General features: G+C 52.5%; 2 protein-coding genes across 7 annotated transcripts; one reads left to right on the top strand and one right to left on the bottom strand.

The window, feature by feature from the left end:
• On the bottom strand, window positions 1-13,443 carry MBOAT7 (membrane bound O-acyltransferase domain containing 7). Of its 3 annotated transcripts, none has more exons than XM_036832652.1 (8): window positions 13,171-13,443; window positions 12,393-12,471; window positions 12,161-12,290; window positions 11,415-11,568; window positions 9,352-9,511; window positions 7,699-8,059; window positions 5,740-5,916; window positions 1-1,008 (listed from the first exon to the last, which is right to left on the bottom strand). In XM_036832652.1, the coding sequence occupies exons 2-8, from the start codon at window positions 12,466-12,468 to the stop codon at window positions 621-623; spliced, it is 1,446 nt and encodes a 481-aa protein (XP_036688547.1). In that variant the 5' UTR covers window positions 12,469-12,471; window positions 13,171-13,443; the 3' UTR covers window positions 1-620. The 3 variants fall into 3 exon arrangements, with proteins under 3 accessions (XP_036688547.1, XP_036688548.1, XP_036688549.1); XM_036832653.1 differs by having other exon boundaries at window positions 11,415-11,541; XM_036832654.1 differs by lacking the exon at window positions 11,415-11,568.
• A 469-nt stretch (window positions 13,444-13,912) lies between these two features.
• TSEN34 (tRNA splicing endonuclease subunit 34) lies at window positions 13,913-19,960 on the top strand. 4 transcript variants are annotated; one of them, XM_036832673.1, is made up of 5 exons: window positions 13,913-13,961; window positions 15,075-15,321; window positions 15,548-15,797; window positions 15,944-16,201; window positions 19,470-19,959. In XM_036832673.1, the coding sequence occupies exons 2-5, from the start codon at window positions 15,079-15,081 to the stop codon at window positions 19,655-19,657; spliced, it is 939 nt and encodes a 312-aa protein (XP_036688568.1). In that variant the 5' UTR covers window positions 13,913-13,961; window positions 15,075-15,078; the 3' UTR covers window positions 19,658-19,959. The 4 variants fall into 4 exon arrangements, with proteins under 4 accessions (XP_036688568.1, XP_036688566.1, XP_036688565.1 ...); XM_036832671.1 differs by lacking the exon at window positions 13,913-13,961 and adding an exon at window positions 14,081-14,176 and having other exon boundaries at window positions 15,548-15,791; window positions 19,470-19,960; XM_036832670.1 differs by lacking the exon at window positions 13,913-13,961 and adding an exon at window positions 14,088-14,176 and having other exon boundaries at window positions 19,470-19,960.
• Window positions 19,961-20,939: the final 979 nt, after the last annotated feature.

The raw sequence follows: 20,939 nt of genomic DNA, 5'->3' as shown, positions 1-20,939 counted from the left end.
TAGAGTCTTTGTGTGACACTTTATTAGGAGAGATTTACACATTCTGAGCCTCTTAGGTCAAAGGATGACAAGAGGGTGACAGGAGCGCTGGGACTCTTAGGTGGCTCAGATGGAACCTACGAGAACCATAGTCCAAAGGCCTGTACATCTGCGCTCAGCTTCTCCGTTCCAGGAGGGTTATACTCCATACTGGTCTAATGAGACAAGAGTGGAAGCGACCAGAAAGAGGTCCCCCACTCCCAGAGCCTGCCCTGAAGCTCCTAACCCCACACTGTGGAGCCAAAGAAGGGAAATTTGCCCAAGAAACCATGTCGCCCATCGGCCCCTGCTGTTGGGGGGAAAACGCAGCTCTCTCTGAATACCTGGTGCTGGGCAGGGACAAAGGGAGATTCTTGTCTGGACCATATCTTGATTTTTACAGGAGGGAAAACTGATCATCTGGGGCCCTCAGGGCGGAGGCTTTTCCAGGCACGGTGCTGAGCTGGGGAAGCGGGAATCCTCTCCAGGCCCCTTGCCATACTCAGGACTCTTTCTGGGAAAGGCGACAGCAGCATGCTTCACAGAATTCCCAGGCAAAAGCTTGGTAGCTGGACCGACGGCAGAGGGAGTGTCGTGACAGCTTACTCCTCCCGAAGCTTTCCCGAGGCAAGGCTGGTGGCGGGGGATGCCGTCTTCCACCGGCTGGGGCTGCCCCCACCTAGAGCCAGCCCCAGCCCGAGGGCCACCAGGGCCAGGATGTGGATGCAGAAGTAGATGGAGGCCCAGTACCGGAGGGTTTCGCCCAGCGAAAGCAGCACAAAGCCCATGCACATGTAGTCATAGGCCCGCATCTTCAGGAACCAGTGTACCCAGTCCCAGGCCTTCTGGCCCCTGGGGCTGAGCCGCCCCCGAAAGGCCAACTCCAACCGGCCCTCAGCTGCCAGGCACAGCGGGATGGTCAGGAAGCTGAGGTAGTAGCCAGGGTGCAGGCCGTGCCAGTAGGCGCTCAGTAACATGGTCCAGGCGCTCCTGGGGGAGGGGCTAGGAATCAGGACCCGGAGTGCAGGCCCCCCACCCTCTTCCCTGAGACCCAGGAGTCCAGACCCCCAGCCCCTCCTCCCTCAGACCCAGGGGTCCGGGCCCCCAGCCCCTCCTCCCCCAGACCCGGTACTCTTACTCTCTTCTCAGGAACCCCCTCCCAACACTATTTTCCCTCAGGACCCAGGAGTCAAGTCCCCAGCCACTTCCTCTTTGAGGATCCAGGAATATAAATCGTGGTCCATGAAGACTCAGAAATCTCCAGCCATGGTCCCTTCTCCTTAAGGACTCCAAATGCTATCCCTTGAAGACCCACAAATTTAGGCTCTGATCCCCACTTCCACAGAGAACCCACAAATCAGAGCAGGCTTTGCCAAGGACTGTGGCCTGAGTTCCTGCCCATGGGCATCAAGTTTTCCCTCTGGCACATCATCAGGGTGTTAAAAGTGCAAAAATAACCTAATGACAGAATGACACTGACCACCCTTTCCTGGGGGGGCGGGGGGGGCGGCAGAGGGTGTAAGGGTCCATAAAAAGGTTGAATTTTCCCTGTTGCCAAAAGGGAAGATCTTTTCCTCCTTCTCCTTTCTTAGGCCATTTCCTTGAAAAACCTGTTTGAGCATCTTTCCGTTATCCTTTGGATACAGATGGAAATCTTTGAAAAGGTGAAACAGGCCTCTAGAAAGTGTTACAGTCCAGGAATGTTCTTCTCGAAGGCCTGGGAGCCATCTCCTTGAAGCCTAGGTGTGGAGGGAGATAGCGCCTGTCTCCCTGCAGCTATGAGGGTTTATCCTAGGTGCCAGCTCCGAGCTGTAAACACCTGCTGGTCATAGAGATAGGAGTTTTATTCTTCCTTCAGATAAAGACACGTAACTAGCCAGGTGGCTACCCCCATCACCAGGTGAACTTGGGATGAACATGAGAGCACGCAATAGTGCTTGTGGAGTCCTCCAACGTGAGGACCAGTTATGGTGTCTCTCGAGAACACGCTACGTAAAGGGCTCTAAGTGGCGACGGAGAAGACAAAAAGGGTGAGATTTCTAGACAACTAATAAGGACCTACCGTATAGCACGGGGGATTCTACTCAGTGCTCTGTAATGGCCTATATGGGAAAAGAAGCTAAAAGAAGAGTGGATATATGTATATGTATAACAGATTCACTTTGCGATACACCTGAAACTAACACAACATTGTAAATCAATTATACCCCAATTAAAAAAAATAAAAATAAAAATAAAATGGATGGATGGATGAACTGTTAAAAAAAATTAAAAAAAGGGTGAGCTTTCTTTCCATCTTGGTAATCTCAGCAGTGGGTTACTTGCGCCATGCCTCGAAATCTGGTTTAATGCTTATTCAATAACTGGTTTTTTTCCCCCTATTTTTTGGCCACGCCGCGAGGCATGCAGGATAATAGTTCCCAGAGCAGGGATCGAACCCACGCCCCCGGCAGTGGAAACACGGAGTCTTAACCACTGGAGCGCTGGGGAAGTCCACAAAACTGTTTTCTTTCTTTTCTACCTCTGGTGGAGAGAGAATGCTGTGGGTCGGCAGTTGACAGACAACTGAAAGCAGTTGACAGTAGGACACGCATCAGCGCAAGCCCGGCATCTCTAACTCCACGTGCGCACACCTGAGCTCTTGGCCATTCCACCACCCACTCTTCTCTCTCTGCTTCACTTCACTCTTCACTTCACTCTTCTCTCTGCTTCGCTGCCCCCCTGCCCCCCCACAGTGAACACTCTCCAAAGAATCGTCTAGGCTCCCCTTTCCGTCCTCTCTTGAACCCTCTCCAAGCCGGCTTTCACTTCAGCCCTCCACTCTGCTCCCGTCAAGGTTGCCGGGGACTTCCTCCCATCACGCCCCACCCAGTGGCCACACTCGCCCTCAGCGCACTGAAGCCCCTGGCACCGGCAGACACACCATCCCCTCCTCGCTCCTCCTTGAAACACTTACTTCTCTCGGCTTCCTTCCGGGAATGAATACTTTGCTGACTGTCCTCCTGTGTCACTGGCTGCATCTGTGCTGGCTTTCCTGCTGGTCCCTAGTCTACATCAGGGTTTCTCGATCTTGGCGCTACAGACACCTGGGGCAGGATCATTCTTCGGGGGGGTGGGGGTGGGGGTGGGGAGGTGGAGTGCTGTCCTGTGCCGCGCAGATTGTTCAGGAGCATCTCTGGACCCCACCCACTAGATGCCAGCAGCACATCCCCATTATGAAAACAGCGTCTCCAGACATTGCCAACGCCCCCTGGGGGTGCAGCACAATTGCTCCCCCCCCACCCCCCGCATTGAGAATCCCTGGTCTAAACGTTCGCGCACTCTGTGCTTTGACCTGATGCTCAGCCCCAGAGCTTTAAGTATCATCCACACCTGCTGACGCTCACGTGTCCACTTCTTACACCAACCCTTCCCTTACGCACCAGAATCACACAACTAACTGCCTAGCCAACAACCCCAGCTGGAAATCTAACAGTCACCTCAAAGTCAGGGAGACTAAACCCGAGTCTAGCTTCCTCATCCTACCCACTCCTGAAACTTCCTTCTGCCCAGTTTCCCCTCCGCAGGAAACAGCCCTTCTGTGCCCTACCATCACGCACAGCCCATCACCTGGCCATCAAGCTGTTTCCCACCTCCACCTCTCAAATGCATCCACTTCTAGGCCACTGGTCCCTACTCTAGGATACCATCAATGCCCACCGGGCCAGTCCCTGCTTTATCGCCTGCTCCCCTCCCCCACCTTAGCCCATTCCCACACAAGGTCGGAGCAGATCTTTAAATCATAAATCAGATCACATACCCAGGGAAGTCTAGCTCCAGAGGCACCATGATTGACTGCTTCATTATAAGAACGTGTCATGATGTATCCTGACCTCATCTGGTGACACTCGGCAGGTTGCCTAAGATCAGACCTCTGATCCTGGGTCTCTTCATCTTTAAAATGGGGATGATGGGGCTTCCTTGGTGGCGCAGTGGTTAAGAATCCGCCTGCTAATGCAGGGACACGGGTTCGAGCCCTGGTCCAGGAAGACCCCACATGCCGCGGAGCAACTAAGCCCGTGCGCCACAACTACTGAGCCTGCGCTCTAGAGCCCGCGAGCCACAGCTACTGAGCCGGCATGCCACAACTACTGAAGCCCACGTGCCTAGAGCCCGTGCTCCACAACAAGAGAAGCCACCGCAGTGAAGAGTAGCCCCCGCCTGCGCACAGCAACTAAGACCCAACGCAGCCAAAAAGAAATAAATAAAAGAAATAAGTAAAAAATAAATAAATAAAATGGGGATGATGAGAACTCCTACTTCCTAAGGTTGTAAAGATAAGTTTATCTTATCTTTACAGAAAGTCTCAACTCAAGAAATATCAGATGAGTGAAGGATAATACAAGCTAATCAGGCCTCACATTAAGTGCATTTCACACTTTATTTCACTTATTCTTCACATCAACCTATGAAACGGGTAACAGCATTACCCCCATTTAAGAGTTGAGGAAACTGGGTTCGGGGGGGGGGATAAATTAGGAGTTTGGGAATAACATATATACACTACTATATAAAAAATAGATAACCAACCAGGACCTACTGTATAGCACAGGGAACTATACTAAATATTCTGTAGTACCCTATAAGGGAAAAGAATCTGAAAAAGAATAGGTAGGCAACCGCTGGCGGTCCAGTGATTAGGACTCCGCGCTTTCACTGCCGGGGCAGGGTTCAAATCCTGGTGGGGGAACTAAGATCCCACACACTGCTCAGCGTGACCCCAAAAAATAAAAGAATTAATATATATATGTGTGTGTGTGTGTATATATATATATAAAACTGAATCACTTTGCTGTACACCTGAAACTAATACATCATTGGAAATCAACTATACTTCAATTTTAAAAAACTGGGAAAAAAAGCATATATGGGGAGGGTGGGAGGGAGACGCAAGAGGGAGGAGATATGGGGATATATGTATATGTATAGCTGCCTCACTTTGTTATACAGCAGAAACTAACACACCATTGTAAAGCAGTTATACTTCAATAAAGATGTTAAAAAAAAGAGGTAACTTTAAGAGCTAGGGGATTGTTAATTGTGTTTGATTTTGCTTTTGGGAAAAGGTAGAGATTGCCTTTTCCTCTTTTATCTCTACAGTCCATGTTTGGGTGGGGCCCCTGCTCCCACAGTTTGTTCACTTTCTATGGTGACTAGCCAGAAGTTACACAAAGGCTTACGAAGCACAGTGATTATTTCAATGGCTTCCTCTTGCAGTGTGCTGAAGCAATTTACCTTGCTGGGCTCCAAGTAAATGGCTGTATCTCTTGGGGTTTAGTCAAGGGTAATTAAAGTAAGCATTTGGAATTAAAAAAAAAAAAGCATATATGGGAATTTTTGAAATTAAAAAAAAAAAAGTTGAGGAAACATGGGTCAACTAACTTCTTAAGGTTTCTTAGTAACTGGCAGGGTTAAGATTCCGGAAGGTCTAGCTACTGAGTCCACAGGACTCAGTACACTGCGTTTGCGGAGCGAGGCTGACTTTACGGAGGTAGAAACGGAGGCCCAGAAAGGAGGAAGAATTGACCCCGGAATAACGCAGATCAGAGCCAGCGCAAGGCTCAAGAAACTACAACTCCCATGACCCTCAGGGGTGGAGGCCCAGCGGGGGAAGCCGCAGGCGGCCCCAGGGGCAGCTGGGAGATGTACTTCCGTGCCGTCCTCCGAGACAGTTGGGCTCACCTGAAGACGTAGGAGCGCGCGGGCGCGCTCTTGTAGATGTACTGCGCCAGCCACCACTGCACCGTCATGTTCCAGTACCGCATGCCATCCCGCACGCGTACGCAGAAGTCTGTGCCATAGCAATCGATGTTGCGGATGGTCTCATAGTCGTACTCCGTGGAAGCCGCCTTCTCCGGACTGGGGGGGGGGGTGGAGGATGAGGGTGGGGGACAGACATGCAGCTCAGCCAGGCCCCCTCCTGACTCTGGCTACTGTCCCTGCCCCGGATGCTAAGGAGGGGATCCTGGCCAGGCAACAATTCTCTGGCTGTCACGTTTGCTAGGGCAACAGGGGAGGGTAGCCCAGACTGAGCATTTTTGGGAAGTGCACAGTTCATCAGCAATAGGGTTCTCCTCTTTGGTAAGGGGGCCTGCAACAGCCAGGAAAAGTCTGGAAGGGCCACGGTTGCTAAGCTATGAGTCCTTAGCAACCTGACCTGCCAATGGTCTCAGATGCTAGGGAAAGGCCATTCCTTAGCAACCAAGCTCAGCATATTCAGAGAAGCCTCCAAGTAGTCCATTCTAAATTGTTGGACACTTTGGTTGTTAGGGAAGCAGCATCCCTAACAATGAGGTGGTCCGTGGTTGCTAGGGAGATGTTCTAGGCCCGTCTGACACCTTGATGGTCTCTGTTGCTAGGGAAAGGGCATTCCTTAGCAACAAGGTCTAGGATGTTTAGAAAAGCTTCCTGAAAGGGCCTTTCCTGGCTATTGGTCCCCAGGGTTGTTTTATAAGGGTCATCTCCAGTAATACAGTGGTTCCTGGGTCACTGGTGCCAACCCCCCACCACCACCAGCAGTGGGGGATATCCTTGGCCCACCTGAACCGTTGGCAGCTTCTGATAATGGAAGGGGAGCATCCATTAGGGACGGGGCCCAGAAGGTTTAGAAAAGCCTTCAATTCCTGCTTGACGTCTTCTGGGGGATACCCTATACTATGGCAGTGGCAAGAAATTTGCAGGGGGGGGGTGCCACTTCCCCCGCAATGGAATGGCAGTTTGTGACTACTAGGGGATTGCCCAACCCTTGTAAGGAGTAGTTCAGAATTTCCATCAAAGGGTTGCTTTCCCAGCCCCAGCCTGAAGGCTGACCATGACTGCTAGGGACAGAGGGACAGGCCATTCCTGGTTGCTAGGGGTGCCATTTCCCTAGCAACACAGGAGCAACATATCCTTAGCAACAAGAGAGTCTGTAGTTACTAGCTGTGTGATTTATCTAGTGATGAAGGAGCTAGGGGGCTAGTTTCGCCAGCAACAAGGTTAATTCATAGTTACCAGGGGATTTCCTGGGCAACAGTAGGAACGTGACCTGCAGTTGCTAGGAATGGTGTCCCCTCTGCTAGAGGACAGCATGGTCAAGGATGCCATTTCCATAGAAAAAGAGGGCAACAGCAGGCTGTTATGTGACGACATCCCATGGGGAGGGGCGTGCTCGCTCCCAGCAACAAAGGGGCAGTTTAGGGGATGCCGTTTCCGTAGCAACAAAGAGCAGCTTTCTGGCAGGAAGGGGCAGTGCTGTTGCTAGGGAATGTTCTCCCTAGCAACAAAGGGCTACTCCTCACTGCCCAACGATGGCACCCTGAGCAACCAGGAACAACGGGGTTACTGGGGTGTCGCTTCCACGGCAAGAGAGGGACAGCGTGTGACTGCTGTAACACCTTCCTTTTCCTAGCAACAGAGAGCAATTCACCACCCCAAGGGGGGGTCAAGCACTAGCAACAGGGGGCAATCCGTACGGATCAGGACTACTGTTTCCTTAGGACGGGGGAAGGCGGGCTGTGGTGGCTGAGGGTGACACTCTGCTGACAACAGGTGGGAGACCTGCCCCCCCCTGCTCCCCGCTATCCTCCCTGCTAGGGGCAGGGCCAGCCCGCGGTGATGGGGCCTGCCGGGTCTTGGGACACCTCCCTCCCGCCGCCTGACCTGCTGGGGGGTGGGCATTGGAGGGTGGGGCCGCCCCCGGCCCGGGCTTTGGCGGCCACGGGGTAGGCCCCGAAGCCGGCGGCAATGCAGCCGCACTCGGCGGCAATCCAGGCCACGTAGAAGCGCATGCGGAAGGCGAAGAAGACGGGGATCATGTAGAAGAGGCGGGCGGGCAGCGGGCGGGCGTAGAAGGCGTCCTCACGCACGGCCTCCAGCGGGAACAGGTGGGAGGAGAGCAGGAAGAGCAGGCCGAAGAGCGGGGCCGGCCAGGCTCGGCGCAGCAGGGGCCGCAGGCTGGGCACGGCCCCGGGGAAGGGCTGCCCTAGCCAGTCCAGGTACGTGCGGTAGCGGAAGAACGGGCCTGCGGCGGGAGGGAGGGCAGCTGGTCAGACACGGTACACACGGCAGGGGCGCTGAGCTCCAGTCTCGGGCGGGGGTGGGGGAGGGGGGAGATGGACCAGAGATTCGGGAGCTGAGGTGGACCAGGGAGAGAGGAAGGAGACGGAGAAGCAGAGAGGGGAGTGGGGGTATGAAACCCAGAGAGAAAGGGACAAGGAAGCGGAGAAAGGGGAGGACGAGGGACAGACACTTCTGGAAGGGGACACAGAGCCTGAGGATGAGGTGTATGGAGACACCGAGACAGATGGAGACAGACAGACCGGACCTGGAGGGACGGGGTGGGGGGTGAGCTGGGTATAAAGGAGTGACAGGAAGTGCAGCAGTGCATCTGCAGAGGAAGAGTGGTGTGAGAAGAAATGAGAGGGTGGCAGGGGCGGGACCCCTGGGGGATCTGATGAGGACTTTGAGTTTTGTTCTAAGCGCTAGGAAACCAGTATAGGCTCTCCCACCAGGGAAGTGCTGGATTATCATTTTGCCTTTTCATGAGATGCCTCTGGCCACTGAGAAGGGAGGGGCTGCAGAGGGACAGAGATGGAAAAGAGGAGACCGCTCTTGGCCTAGGGAGGGAGCAGAGTGGGGTTAACAGAAGTGTTAAACGTCTTACATGTCACAGAAGACCACACACTGTATGATTCCACTTATAAATGTTCAGGATAGGCAAATATATAGAGATAGAAAGTCAATTAGTGGTTTCCAGGGAATGGGGGCAGACGGAGGTTTGGGAGACGACGGCTAAAGGGTGCAGGGTTTCTTTTCGAGGTGACGAAATTACATGGCAGTGACGGTTGCACAACTCTGTGAATAGACTAAAACCCAGCAAGCTGGATGTGGTTACAAGTGAGTGAATATGGTAATCATAGCTCAATACAGTTGCTATGAAAATGAACACCTTCTAAGAGGTCAACATTAGTGAAAAATATTTTCTGAAACTAAAAATGGGATCATAAGCTGTGAATACTTGTTGCCCGGGCAGCAGAAACGTTAGGGTGATGTAGATCTTTCTCCTTCATCTCCTGTTTGCTCCCAAAAAGTTACAAGGAATCACTGAGGCTGAGAACAGTCTGTCTGTACTCTGGAGGGGCCCTGGGACCAGGGGGACAGTCAGACGTGGACTCGGGCATAGATGCTCACCCTCAGAGCGGCAGACGCTGGGATGGGATGTGGGAACATGCAACAGGCACCAAACTCCAGGCAGAGAATGGAGACAGAGGGTGAGGAGCTGCGGAGGCAGGCCTGCGGGGTGGGCACGCTCACCTGTCATGATGCCCACGTAGCAGTAGCTGTAGCTGAGCGTCTCCAGCAGAGAGGGAACGTCAGGCAGCAGCCCCAGGCTGGGCCCCTTGCTGAAGCCTGAGGCCATTTCCTTCCTCTGGGCCACATGCAGGTCCTGTACTTCACTGGCCAGACTCACCAGCTGGGAGGAAGGGGTGTAGGGAAGGACAGGTCAGACCCGGGCTTCCTCTCACCCACCTCCCTTTCACTACCTCTCTGGGCAGCCAACAGCTGCTGCAGCCCCGTGCAGCTGGGCGCTGAGGCTCTACTCCACGGGCAGCTCTGGGCATCTGGTCGTGAGTAAGGGCTTCTTGGTGACTCTCGCAGGGCTCACTCCTGGGCCCCTCTGTCTTTTTTCTCTGAGTTCCATCTTTCTGGGTTCTCCTGCAGTTCGTGACTTTAGATACCACCCACAGTGTAACCTGGTGGGACTTCTCCTCCAAGCTCCAAGACTGTTCATCAAGCTGCCTCTAGGGAATTCCCTGGCAGTCCAGTGGTTAGGACTCGGCGCTCTCACTGCTGGGGCTCAGGTTTGATGATCCCTGGTCAGGGAACTAAGATCCCACAAGCCGTGTGGCGAGATCAAAAAAAAAAAAAAAAAGCTACCTCTTGTCATTAATACTTGATATCTTCCAGGCACCTCGAATTGAACACATCCAAGGTGGAACACGGTATTAGCCTCTCCCCAAAGTGGGTCTTCTTCTAGTCTCTGCCGTCAGCAAATACCACCACCATCCAATTAATTGCTTAGGCTGGAAACCTTCCTCACTCCCCCAATCGAATCCCTTAAGTCTCTGGAGTCTGTCCCTCTCGCTTTGCCTCCACCACTGGGCTGAATATGTTCGGGCTCCTCCTTCAGATCTGCTCTCTACCCTTCTCCGCACAGACCCCAGGCCGGCTCAACATCCACAGGCCTGCGTCTTCCAGCTTCCCCCTGGGTTTAGTTGGCACAGAGCCCCAGGCAGAGATGGAGGAAGGCAGGAGTGAGGCTTGGGTTTTTATTCCCTTGTATTGATAAGATCACCTTGGGCTGGCCATGATCCTTGATGATCTTCTTGAATTGGGGGGCTCTACCCAAGTCTTTTTCCTTCCCGGCTCCACTACCTGCCCCTCCTCTCGTGCCCTGGGGGCCAGGACCTCTCCCCAACCCGCCCTCAATTTCTCCTAAATGCCGGGCTTCCTGGTGGGGCCCTGACTGACCTGCCCACAGGCCTGCATCAAGCCGCCACTGTTTGTCAGTTGGACTTTGATAAAAGAGTCCCACGTCACCCCATCTTGCCCCTTCTGCTTCAACTCGCTCAGCATCGGGAGGAAGGATTTTTAAACCTGTAAATCTGGTCACATTACCTCTTCTGGCAACAAATCAAAAAACCTCTTGCAGTGGCTCTTGGGCCCCCACAGGAAGAAGTCGGGACCCCCTCATCTTAGCCAACAAGGCCCTGCATGGTTTGGCCTGGGCTGCCCGTGCTCTCTTCTGCTCTTGACGGACGGTCCGTGTGGCTGGTCCACTGCTGATGGGACTCAGCCTGCTCCCTTCCACACACGCTGGTCCCTACGTCCTGAAAGCCTCTTTCTCCAGCTCCCGCGGGGAACACAGGATGCTGAGGAGACCTCATTCACCACCTCACATGACCGTTCTGTTCACTGATACGTAGCGAATAGTAGGAACGCACGACTTTACGTTCCCAGGGGTGGGGCCTGGGAATCTGTTTTCACCCATCTTCCCAGGTCACGGAGAGCCGGACATGGTGTCCTGGTTTTTCGTCCTTAACTGAGTGCTACCTCCCCGGAGCTGGCTGTCCTCCTTTGCAAAATGGCTTGCTACAAAGACGCACTTTAGCTCAGCCAACACATGGCACCCACAGTTACATAACTTTGGATACTTCTTTATCCCAGGGAAGAGCTGAGAGGTGAAGCCCCGCCCCCGGCGGGGTGTGTGGGACAGACCATCCCCCTTCCTCTGCCTCCCACGGGAGTGGCTGGGAGGAGAAGGTAAAGTTTTGGTGGTTAACTGGCACACAGCGAGGGCTGGAGGGGAGTCTGACCTTCAGTGTCAGCAGCAGCTGGACGGCATTGGTGAAGGGTGTGGGAGTGGGCAGGCCCAGCAGGCTGAGCGCGCGGAAGAAGAGCAGATATGAGAAGGTCCAGGCTAGGGCCAGGGCGTGGCAGGAGCTGGGCAAAGGCAAGAGGCATGCTGTGCTGGGTGCAGGGGTGCACGAGATCTTGCCTCAGCCGCCCCTAGATTCCAGCTACAAATCCTTCCCCACCTCCCCACCTCCCGACCTCCCGAGACAGAAAATGAGGGGCGGGGGGTATGGAATGAGCACGATTGAAACAGCTACACAGAAATGCGCAGCAACAGAGAAGAAAATGAGAAGGGGGTTAAGAGAGGCTTCAGGGTGAAGACCCTTCAATACTCCATTTTTTCTGGGAGGGAGGAGGAAGGGCGAGGGAGAGAGGGGAGGTTGAAGGAGAAAGAGGGAGGGAGAAACAGAGAGAGAGAGAGAGAGAATACCAATACCAACGGTGGCAGGGCCAGCAGACTAGTAACGTCCTCCTCTCTCCTGAATCCACGACATGGATGTAAAGGACCAGGACAAACACACAGGGACAAAGACCCAGAAAAAGGCAGGAGAGGAAGAAAAACAGACCAGACAAATGACACAGAGAATCTACAGATAAACAAGAGACATCCGGAGATGGAGACAGAAACAGAGAAAGACCCCAAGAGGAAACAGGTCGCTTCCTCCACCCCCTCCATCTCCCCCAACTCCCCCCACCAAATCCTCACCAGGGCTGGGCCTGAATGAGCGCCCAGGTCCCAAGGATGGTGACCAGAGAATGCAAAGTGTGGGGGCCACAGGTGAACAAGGTGAGCCCTAGGCCCACAGCTGCTGCCCCCCATCTCTTCAGCCCAGGTCCTGCAGGGAGAAGGCATAGCATAAGCGTGGAACCTTCCAGGGGTCCCCAGCCCGGGCACCCCCCCTCCCTTTATTTTCCACTGGGGAGGGAACCTGACTCACCAGCTTTCTTAAAGAGGAAGCCGATGGGGATAGAGATAAGAAGAACCAGTAGATATGTCCATTCTTCGGGCGACATGTTCTGGGGGAGGGGCAGAGGTTCCCAGTGAGAACCCAGGAGTCCGGGCCCCCAGCCCCTCCCCCTTAGAGGAGTCAAGGATCCACCCCCCCCCCACCCAGTCCCCAGTTGTCGAGGATCAAGGAGTCCTACCCTCAGCTCCTCTCCTCTGACAACACAGGAATCCCGACCTCCAGGCCCTTCCTCCTTCGAGGAGAGAGGAAGCCACCCACAGAACCCCTCTTTGAGAACGCAGGCCCCCAGCTCTCTTCTCCTTTGAGAGCCCAGGAATCCAAACCTCCCGGCCCCCTCCTCCTTCGAGTATCCCAGCAATCCAGCTCCTCTCTTCTTATCCCCCAGCCTCTCCCTCTTTGAGAACCCTGCTCTCCAGACTCCCTGCCCTTCTCCGAGAGGGCCTCAGAGGAGCCCAGGCCTCCAGCCTCGCCCTCTTTTCGGAGCTCCGGTTCCTTCTCCCGTCTGAAACCCAGAGAGCGGGCCCGCTCCCGAGCCCCACTCCCGTTGCGCGCACCAAGCGCGGGTCAGATCCGCTCCGGGCAAAGCCACAGGCGGTTACGCCACCCAGGAGCTCGGCCGCGCTCCCGGCACCGCCCCCGCATCTCATCAGCCCGCCGATCCGCAGCGACCCCACACTGCCCAGACCCCTCCCGGTCTCCGGGGCGCCTCCGCGCCCACCGCACCCCGGCCCAGGCGTGGCGGACCCACCTGGGCCCGCGGCTCCGCGCCGCCCGCAGGGCAGGAAGCAGCCGAGCAGTCCCGACCCGCCGGCCTCCGCGGATCCGCCACGCCTACCCCGCCCAGCACGCCCCCGCGTCCCCAGTCTCTTTCGGGGGGCCGGCTGGGGTGCGCGGTCCGGGGCCGGGTGTGCAGCGCCCGGCAGGCTCCGGGCTGAGCAGAGAAGGAGCCCGGACTGGGTGCAGGGAGCACGAGTCTGCAGCTGGACCCGGACTCGGTTCTACCGAGCTGCGAGCACGCAAAGGGGCGGGGCTTCGGCCTCGGAAAGGGGTGGGGCCAGAAGCTTCGGGGACGGAGGGAAGCGACCGAACCTGGGAAAGAGGCGGGGCCTGGAGCTCAGCGTTCGGAATGAGGTGGAATCTCCGCTTCAGGTTCCTTGGGACAGAGTCGGGAGGCGGTTTGGAGGCGGGGCCACAAGCTTCGGTTTTCTTCGGAGGTAGTCGAGTACTGAAGGACTCTGTTCGGATGTAGGCGGAGCCAAGAGCTTCGGCCGGATGTGGAGGGGCCACAGCGTCGGTTCCCTTCGGAGGTAGTCGGATACAAGTGACCCTGGGTGGCTGATAGGCGGAGTCTCATGTTTAGGAGGGAGGCGGAGCCACGGGTTTAGGCAACACGAAAGAGGCGGGGCTCAGGAGTATTCCAAGGGGGCGGGGCAAACAGCGTCCCGGCCTAAAGGGGGCGGGGCCCCGGGCCGTGGTGCCAAGGGGTCGGGTCCAGCGTAAGGAGCCTCCCATTTCCAAGTCCCGGAACCGAGGAGGGAGGTGCGCTTCGAGGGGCGGGCTCAAGGGGGTTTCACTTTCGGGGGAAGGCAAGGATACGGCCCTGCGGGGCGGGTCCCAGACTTCCCGCTCCGCTGAGGTGGCGGCGTGACGAAATCGACGCAGGGGGTCGGCATGGGGTGGGGGTGGAGGAAGCAGCGCGTGGCGCGCTACGTAAGGGGGTGGCTCCGCCGGGACTGCGAGCTGGTGTTTACGAGGTGACTAGCTGGTTCTATCAGAGGACGGTGCCACATTCTGAAGGGAGCGCTCACGAGTGGGGTGAGCCCGCCCGAGCGGAGAACAGACGGCGGGTGTTCAGGGGACCGGGCTTCCGGCTGTGGGGTTCGAACGTGGGACAGGAGCTCCAACTGGGGGAGCTCAGGCGGCCGGAGGGGGCGGGGCCTCAGGCTATGGGATTGACGGGAGCCGAGGACGCCCGAACGCTGAACCCCTTATGTTCGGGAGGGGGCGGTGCTGCGGTTCGGCTGAGCCGAGGACTCCCGAACTTACGGACCGGTCAAGCTCGGGCGGGGGCGGGGCTTCGTATTCTAGGAGCCCGACTCAGAGCAAGGGGACCTGAGGCCGAACCTCGGGGGTTCGGAAAGGGGAGGGGCCAAGTCCCGAGCAACCCGAAGAGGACGTGGCCTCAGCGGGGCTTTGGCCTCTGGAGGTCCCGACACCTGACGGGGACACCCGAAGGGCGAAGCCGAAATGGATCTTTCGAAGGGGGCGTGGCCCGCGCTGGGGCAGGCTTTGCTCCGAGGCGCGTGGGCCGGCATGGCAGTGTTGGCCCAGACCAGAATGTTGACCGCGGGGTCCGAGACGCCCCAGCGGGGCCCGGCGGCTCGGTTCGGGGCGGGTCCTCGTCTCGGTCAGCCCCGGGGCCTGGCGGGATCGCCCGAGGGCGGAGTCCAGCGCCCAGGCGGCGGAGCCTGGCCCTCCCGCTCAGCAGGTGGCGAACGCGGCACTGAGCGAGGCTCCGACCCCCGAGACTCAGGGGCTGGGCTTCGCCGAGACCCCTCCCCCCCGGCGGTGGGAGGCCTCCCCGCGGCGCAAATCGGGCGGTGAGAGGCGTGCAGCTCTGTGGGTGACTGCTGTGCCCCTGGCCTCCCGCAGGAGGATGCTGGTGGTGGAGGTGGCGAACGGCCGCTCCCTGGTGTGGGGGGCCGAGGCGGTGCAGGCGCTGCGAGAGCGCCTGGGAGTAGGGGGCCGCACGGTGGGCGCCCTGCCCCGCGGACCCCGCCAGAACTCGCGCCTGGGCCTCCCGCTGCTGCTGATGCCCGAAGAGGCGCGGCTGCTGGCCGAGATCGGCGCGGTGACCCTAGTCAGCGCCCCGCGCCCGGATCCCCGCCAACACAGCCTGGTAAGGGGGCAGGTTGGGGGCGCCTGCGGGAGAAGAGGCTGGGGACAACAGGTCCCTGAGGTGGGAGGGGTCTGGGAGTCCTGGATTCTGGAATACTGTGAAAGTAGGATACTGGGATCCCCGGGTTCGCGCCCCTAGGTTGGGAGGCGCCAGGGAGTCGGGATTCCTAGCTTCCTAAGGCAAGGCATGCCTGAATCCTGAGATTACAGATAAGTTTACTTCTCAGGCATTGGCATCCTTCAAGCGCCAGCAAGAGCAGGGCTTCCAGGAGCAAAGTGCTCTGGCAGCTGAGGCCCGTGAGACCCGTCGTCAGGAGCTCCTAGAGAAGATTGCAGAGGGCCAGGCTGCGAAGAAGCAGAAGCTGGAACAGAAATCAGGGACCAGCGGGAGCCAGGAGGCCGGTGGGAACCAAGCTGCAGAAGAGAACGAGGCCAGTGCTGGCCAGGCTGCTGGAGAGCGTGAGGAAGCAGGTGAAGGTGGGAGCTGGAGTCCAGGGACCAGGGGAAGGAGGGAAGAGATCTTTGGGGAATTTTGGCAGGGAATCTAGGGCTGGTTCTCCCTGGGGCTGGGAAAACCTTGCCCCTTGGATTCACCAAACTCTCTTGGATTCACCCCCCGCCAGGCTCCTCCTCTCCCCAGCCAGGGCCTTCAAATGGGGTGGCTCCTTTGCCCAGGTCTGCTCTGCTCATCCAGCTGTCCACTGCTAGGCCTCGGCCCATCAAGGCTAGGCCCCTGGACTGGCGTGTCCAGTCCAAAGACTGGCCCCACGCTGGCCGTCCTGCCCACGAGCTTCGCTACAGCATCTACAGAGACCTGTGGGAGCGAGGCTTCTTCCTCAGTGCGGCTGGCAAGTTCGGGGGCGACTTCCTGGTCTATCCCGGTGAGTTTGTGTTGGGACCTCTGGTTGCCACTCATTTCTTCACAATCCCACTACATTCTGCATTTTTCTTTTCTTTTTTTTGGTCTCATTTTCCCAGCCTCTGAAACCATGGAAGGACAGGAAACACTTGGGAACCTGTGCTCATTTTGAAGGGCAGTTTAGTAAATGAAAAAAGGGGGCACAAAAGAACAGCTCATAAAAAACATGTATAGTAAAAAGTAAATCATATTTTATACTGTTATGCAGTTATAGACAAATTATTTAAGTAGTCTTGAAAATTGTGGCTCTAGTGAAAGAATACGAAAAGAACTTAAAGTGGAGTACTAAGTAGCCAGAGAATCCTATCAAGCAAGTGGGAAAAAAGCTTGAAAGGATTTACTCCAGCCCAACGACAAATAGTTAATAGTTCTGGGAGGGAATTTGCATCAGGAATAGGTAAAGGGGACTTTTGATGAATCAGTTAATTTTTGAATTTATTGTGTAACTTAAAGGTTAAAAAAAAAGTGCAGAAAATCACTCTTTGTTCTCCTTAAGAACATAGATAGAACTGCCTGATAAGTAGTCAGATCTTAGCCATTCATTGGAGACTGTCCACTAAGTTTCCTGCAGATGAGTTGACAGGCTTATTCTCTTCTCAGACTAAAATTTAACTGACTGATTCAGGAGCTGAGAACAGTTTCCCTGCCCCATTCTCTATAAGTAACCATGGTTTAATTACTTTGCTGCTGGATTTTTGGGTGATTTTTGTATGCTAAAAAAAAAAAAAGATTATTTTGGTTTTGCAAATGAATATTCAACTTACTAAACATACAAATGTTAATTTCTAGGTTTTTTCTAAGCTTTCAGTTCAATTTATAAAACTTAATTTTTTCAATCTAGATTTTAAGGGGACCATTAATTCATGTTTGATCCCATTTACAAAAGGAAATAAGTAGTTTCAAACATTATAAGCTGCATTTTAAAATTTAATATTTTTATTTTCTTTTTTAAGTTCTGCAGTTTTCTGGTTATGAATCTTGCCAATAACTTAAATCTAATAAGTTATAAATGGGGTAATTTTTAAGTTTATATTCTTACACTGTTAATAGACTTACTAAAACTTCAGATTAAGTTTAAATCAATCAATTACTCAATCACACATTTGAAACTAAACCACAAGGCTGACCTGTTACTTGTAATAGGTCAATATTTCTAAAACAATAAATACTCAATGTATCAAATATACATAAAATCTTTGTCCCCTGAAGATTAGTGTTCAAGGTCTGAATCTCTTAAATATGTATTTCTAAGTCTAACTCTAAATCTTCCTGAGGTTAAAAGATGCTAAGTTTCTTGGAAAGCAATTTTGGGGTAACTTCTCAAGCATTTTGATGCTCCTTTCTCAGCTGACTGAGGTATCATAACAACCAGAGAGGTGCCTGGCTCCTGGAGAGTTTCTTGCCAGAAACCCAGCTGCCAGGGAGGGCCTTGATTTATAGTTGCTACGACATCCCCTCAGATGGAAGGTCTTAGAGCCTTGCTCTTTTATTTATTTATTTTTTCCCTCCGTTTTATTGAGACATAATTGACATACGGCACTCTATAAGTTTAAGGGGTACAGCATAATGATTTGACTTATACATATCATGAAATGATGACCACAGTAAGTTTAGTGAACATCCATCATTTCATACAGAAACAACATTAAAGAAATAGAAAAAAAATGTTTTTCCTTCTGATGAGAAGTCTTAGGATTTATTTGCTCTCTTAACAATGTTTATATATAATGAACAGCAGTGTTAATTCTATGTATCGTGTTGTACATTACGTCCCTAGTACTTATTTATCTTATAACTGCTAGTTTGTACCTTTTGACTACCTTCATCCAATTCCCCCTCCCCCCATCCTCTGCTGCTGGTAACTACAAATCTGATCTCTTTTTGTATGACTTTATTTTTGAAGTATAATTGACCTATAGTACTGTGTAAGTTCCTGGTACGCAATATAGTGATTTTATATTTCTATACATTTCAAAATGAGCACCATAAGTCTAGTTACCATTGTCACCATACAAAGACATTACATAATTATTAACTATATTTCCGACACTGTACATTTCTTACCTGTGAGTCATTTATTCTGTAACTGAAAGTTTGAACTTCTTAATCTTCCTTACCTATTTCTTCCCCCAGCCCTCCTCCCCTCTGACAACCACCTGTTTCTTCTCTGTATCTATGACTCTGTTTTTGTTTAGTTATGTTTGTTCATTTGTTTTGTTTTTTAGATTCCACATATAAATAAAATCATACAGTATTTGTCTTTTTCTAGTTTATTTCACTTAGCACAATACCCTCTGTTATGCTAATAGAGGTCCATCCATGTTGTCAAAAATCCCAAGATTTCATTCTTTTTTATGGCTGAGTAGTATTCCGTTATATGTATGTATGTGTGTGTGTGTGTGTTTGTATATATATATATATACCACATCTTCTTTATTCATTCCTCTATTGATGGGCATTTAGGTTGCTTCCATATCTTGGCTATTGTAAATAATGCTGCAGTAAACATAGAGGTGTGTGTATCTTTTCAAATTAGTGTTTTCATTTTTTTCAGATAAATACCCAGGAGTAGAATTGCTGGAAGCCTTGCTCTTTTAGATTTACATTACCTGTTACTTAGTCTTCTGGAAAGCGCCCTACTCAGGGTCCTACTTTACTTGAACGCGTTCATCTAATCTGGGGGCAAACTATAGCCCCAGGTCAAATCCGGCCCACTGACTGGTTTTTTTTAAACAAAGTTTTATTGGAACACAGCCTTGTCCATTTGTTTACATATGGTCTGTGGCTGCTATTGTGCTAGAGTGGCAGATTTGAATGTTGGCAGCATGGCCCACAAAACTGAAAATATTTACTCTCTGGCCCTTTTCAGAAAAATTTTGTTGACTCCTTTCTTCTATTTATTTTATTATGGTATCCTATTGTAAATTGTTTTCTTACTTCTTTTAGTCTGTTAGAGTCACTTCTCATTGGATATTTACATGATACCCTTTTGAGTTCCTCATGGCTTTGACTGACAACGATGTATTCAATTATTTGTTTTCATTTTTGTTTTTTAAATAAGATTATGCTATACATGTGTGTCAACTTACCCCACCTCCAAGGTCCAAGGGTGTCTTTTCAAATATTGGTAGTGATAGCTGGAACCATCCCCATGTCCTCCGTGTGGACGTCCCAGTGTCTTCCAGCTCCCTGCCACTGGAAACTGCTACCTGCCTCTCTCCTTCACCCAGGCGACCCGCTCCGTTTCCACGCTCACTACATCGCTCAGTGCTGGGCTCCCGGGGACCCCATCCCACTCCAGGACCTGGTTTCTGCTGGCCGCCTCGGCACCAGTGTCAGAAAGACACTGCTGCTTTGCTCTCCACAGCCTGATGGTAAGGTGGTCTACACATCCCTGCAGTGGGCCAGCCTGCAGTGAACTCCAGAGACCTGTGGGCACGTGGCTGTGTCCTTGGCAAGAGCCTTTCTAGATGGTCCCAAGCTCATCTCCGAGTGGGAGGCTCGACCACCCTCCTGACTCTCTCGGCAGTTAGTTTTTGATTCCAGATTTATAAACACTACATCCTTCTCATGTCCCTCCCTGATTCCAAGCACTTAGTGGCTGTGTTGTTTTTATAGTTACCTATTTCCAATCGTGAGTTTCTTGAGTGTGAAAGCTGATTCATCTCTGTTTTCTACAGGGCTTAGGTCCCAAGAGGTCTCAATAAACTTGTTGAATAAATGTGGAGTTTGTGATTTGGATCCTTATGACAGTCCTGGGAAATGTGGCCATTTGTGTCTGCTTGTACAGATGAGGAAAAGGCCTGGAGGAGGGGAAATGACTTGTCTGAGGTCACACATCTAGTAGGGAGCAGGGCTGGGATTTAAAACCTGGTCTTTCTTTCTTTTTTTTTTAATTGATTGATTAATTTATTTATTTGGCTGCACTGCGCATCTTGTGGGATCCTAGTTCCCTGACCAGGGATTGAACCCTGGGCCCTCAGCAGTGAAAGCGCCGAGTCCTAACTACTGGACCGCCAGGGAATTCCCAAACCTGGTCATTTCCTGGTCAATTCCTGACACCGAATTTTGAGCTCTTCCACTGCACTAAACTTCCTTTTGAAAACATTTGTACAAGGCATTTCAGATGCATACAAAGGCATAAATAAAAATAACACATGAAGAAAAGAAGGAAGCGAGTGTTGCAGTTTTAGGATAGCCATTAGGAGTAGGGAGGGGAATGTCAGGGGTGGTCTTTTTCTTGCCTTGGGTGGTGTTTATTCAGGTCTTTGGAGAATTACTTTTTATACCATACATTTGTATTCTAGATCCTCCTTTAAGTGTATGTTCTATTCCACAATTTTTTACAAAAGCTAAAACACATACGTATGAAATATGCATTTGTAAAATGATCTATGTAGCGCCTTTCTGCTTAAGAAATCACTAGAACGTTACCAGTACCAGCTTCCAATATTTATACATTGATTTTTTTTTTTAGACTTTCTAGACGTGGACCATTTTTATTTATTTAAAACAATTTTTTTAAACATTATTATTTTTTTAAAATATTTATTTATTTATTTATTTATTTATTTATTTTTGTTGCGTTGGGTCTTAGTTGCAGCATGCGGGATCTTTTCGTTGTGGCATGTGGGCTCCAGAGCGCAGGGGCTCTGTAGTTGTGGCGCTCTGGCCCTCTAGTGGTGGCCCATGGGCTCAGT

Source organism: Balaenoptera musculus, chromosome 19 (genome assembly GCF_009873245.2).
Source record: "Balaenoptera musculus isolate JJ_BM4_2016_0621 chromosome 19, mBalMus1.pri.v3, whole genome shotgun sequence".
Lineage (NCBI taxonomy): Eukaryota > Metazoa > Chordata > Mammalia > Artiodactyla > Balaenopteridae > Balaenoptera > Balaenoptera musculus.
The sequence above is the reverse complement of the archived record's forward strand: the minus strand, read 5'-3'. Positions and strand labels throughout refer to the sequence as shown.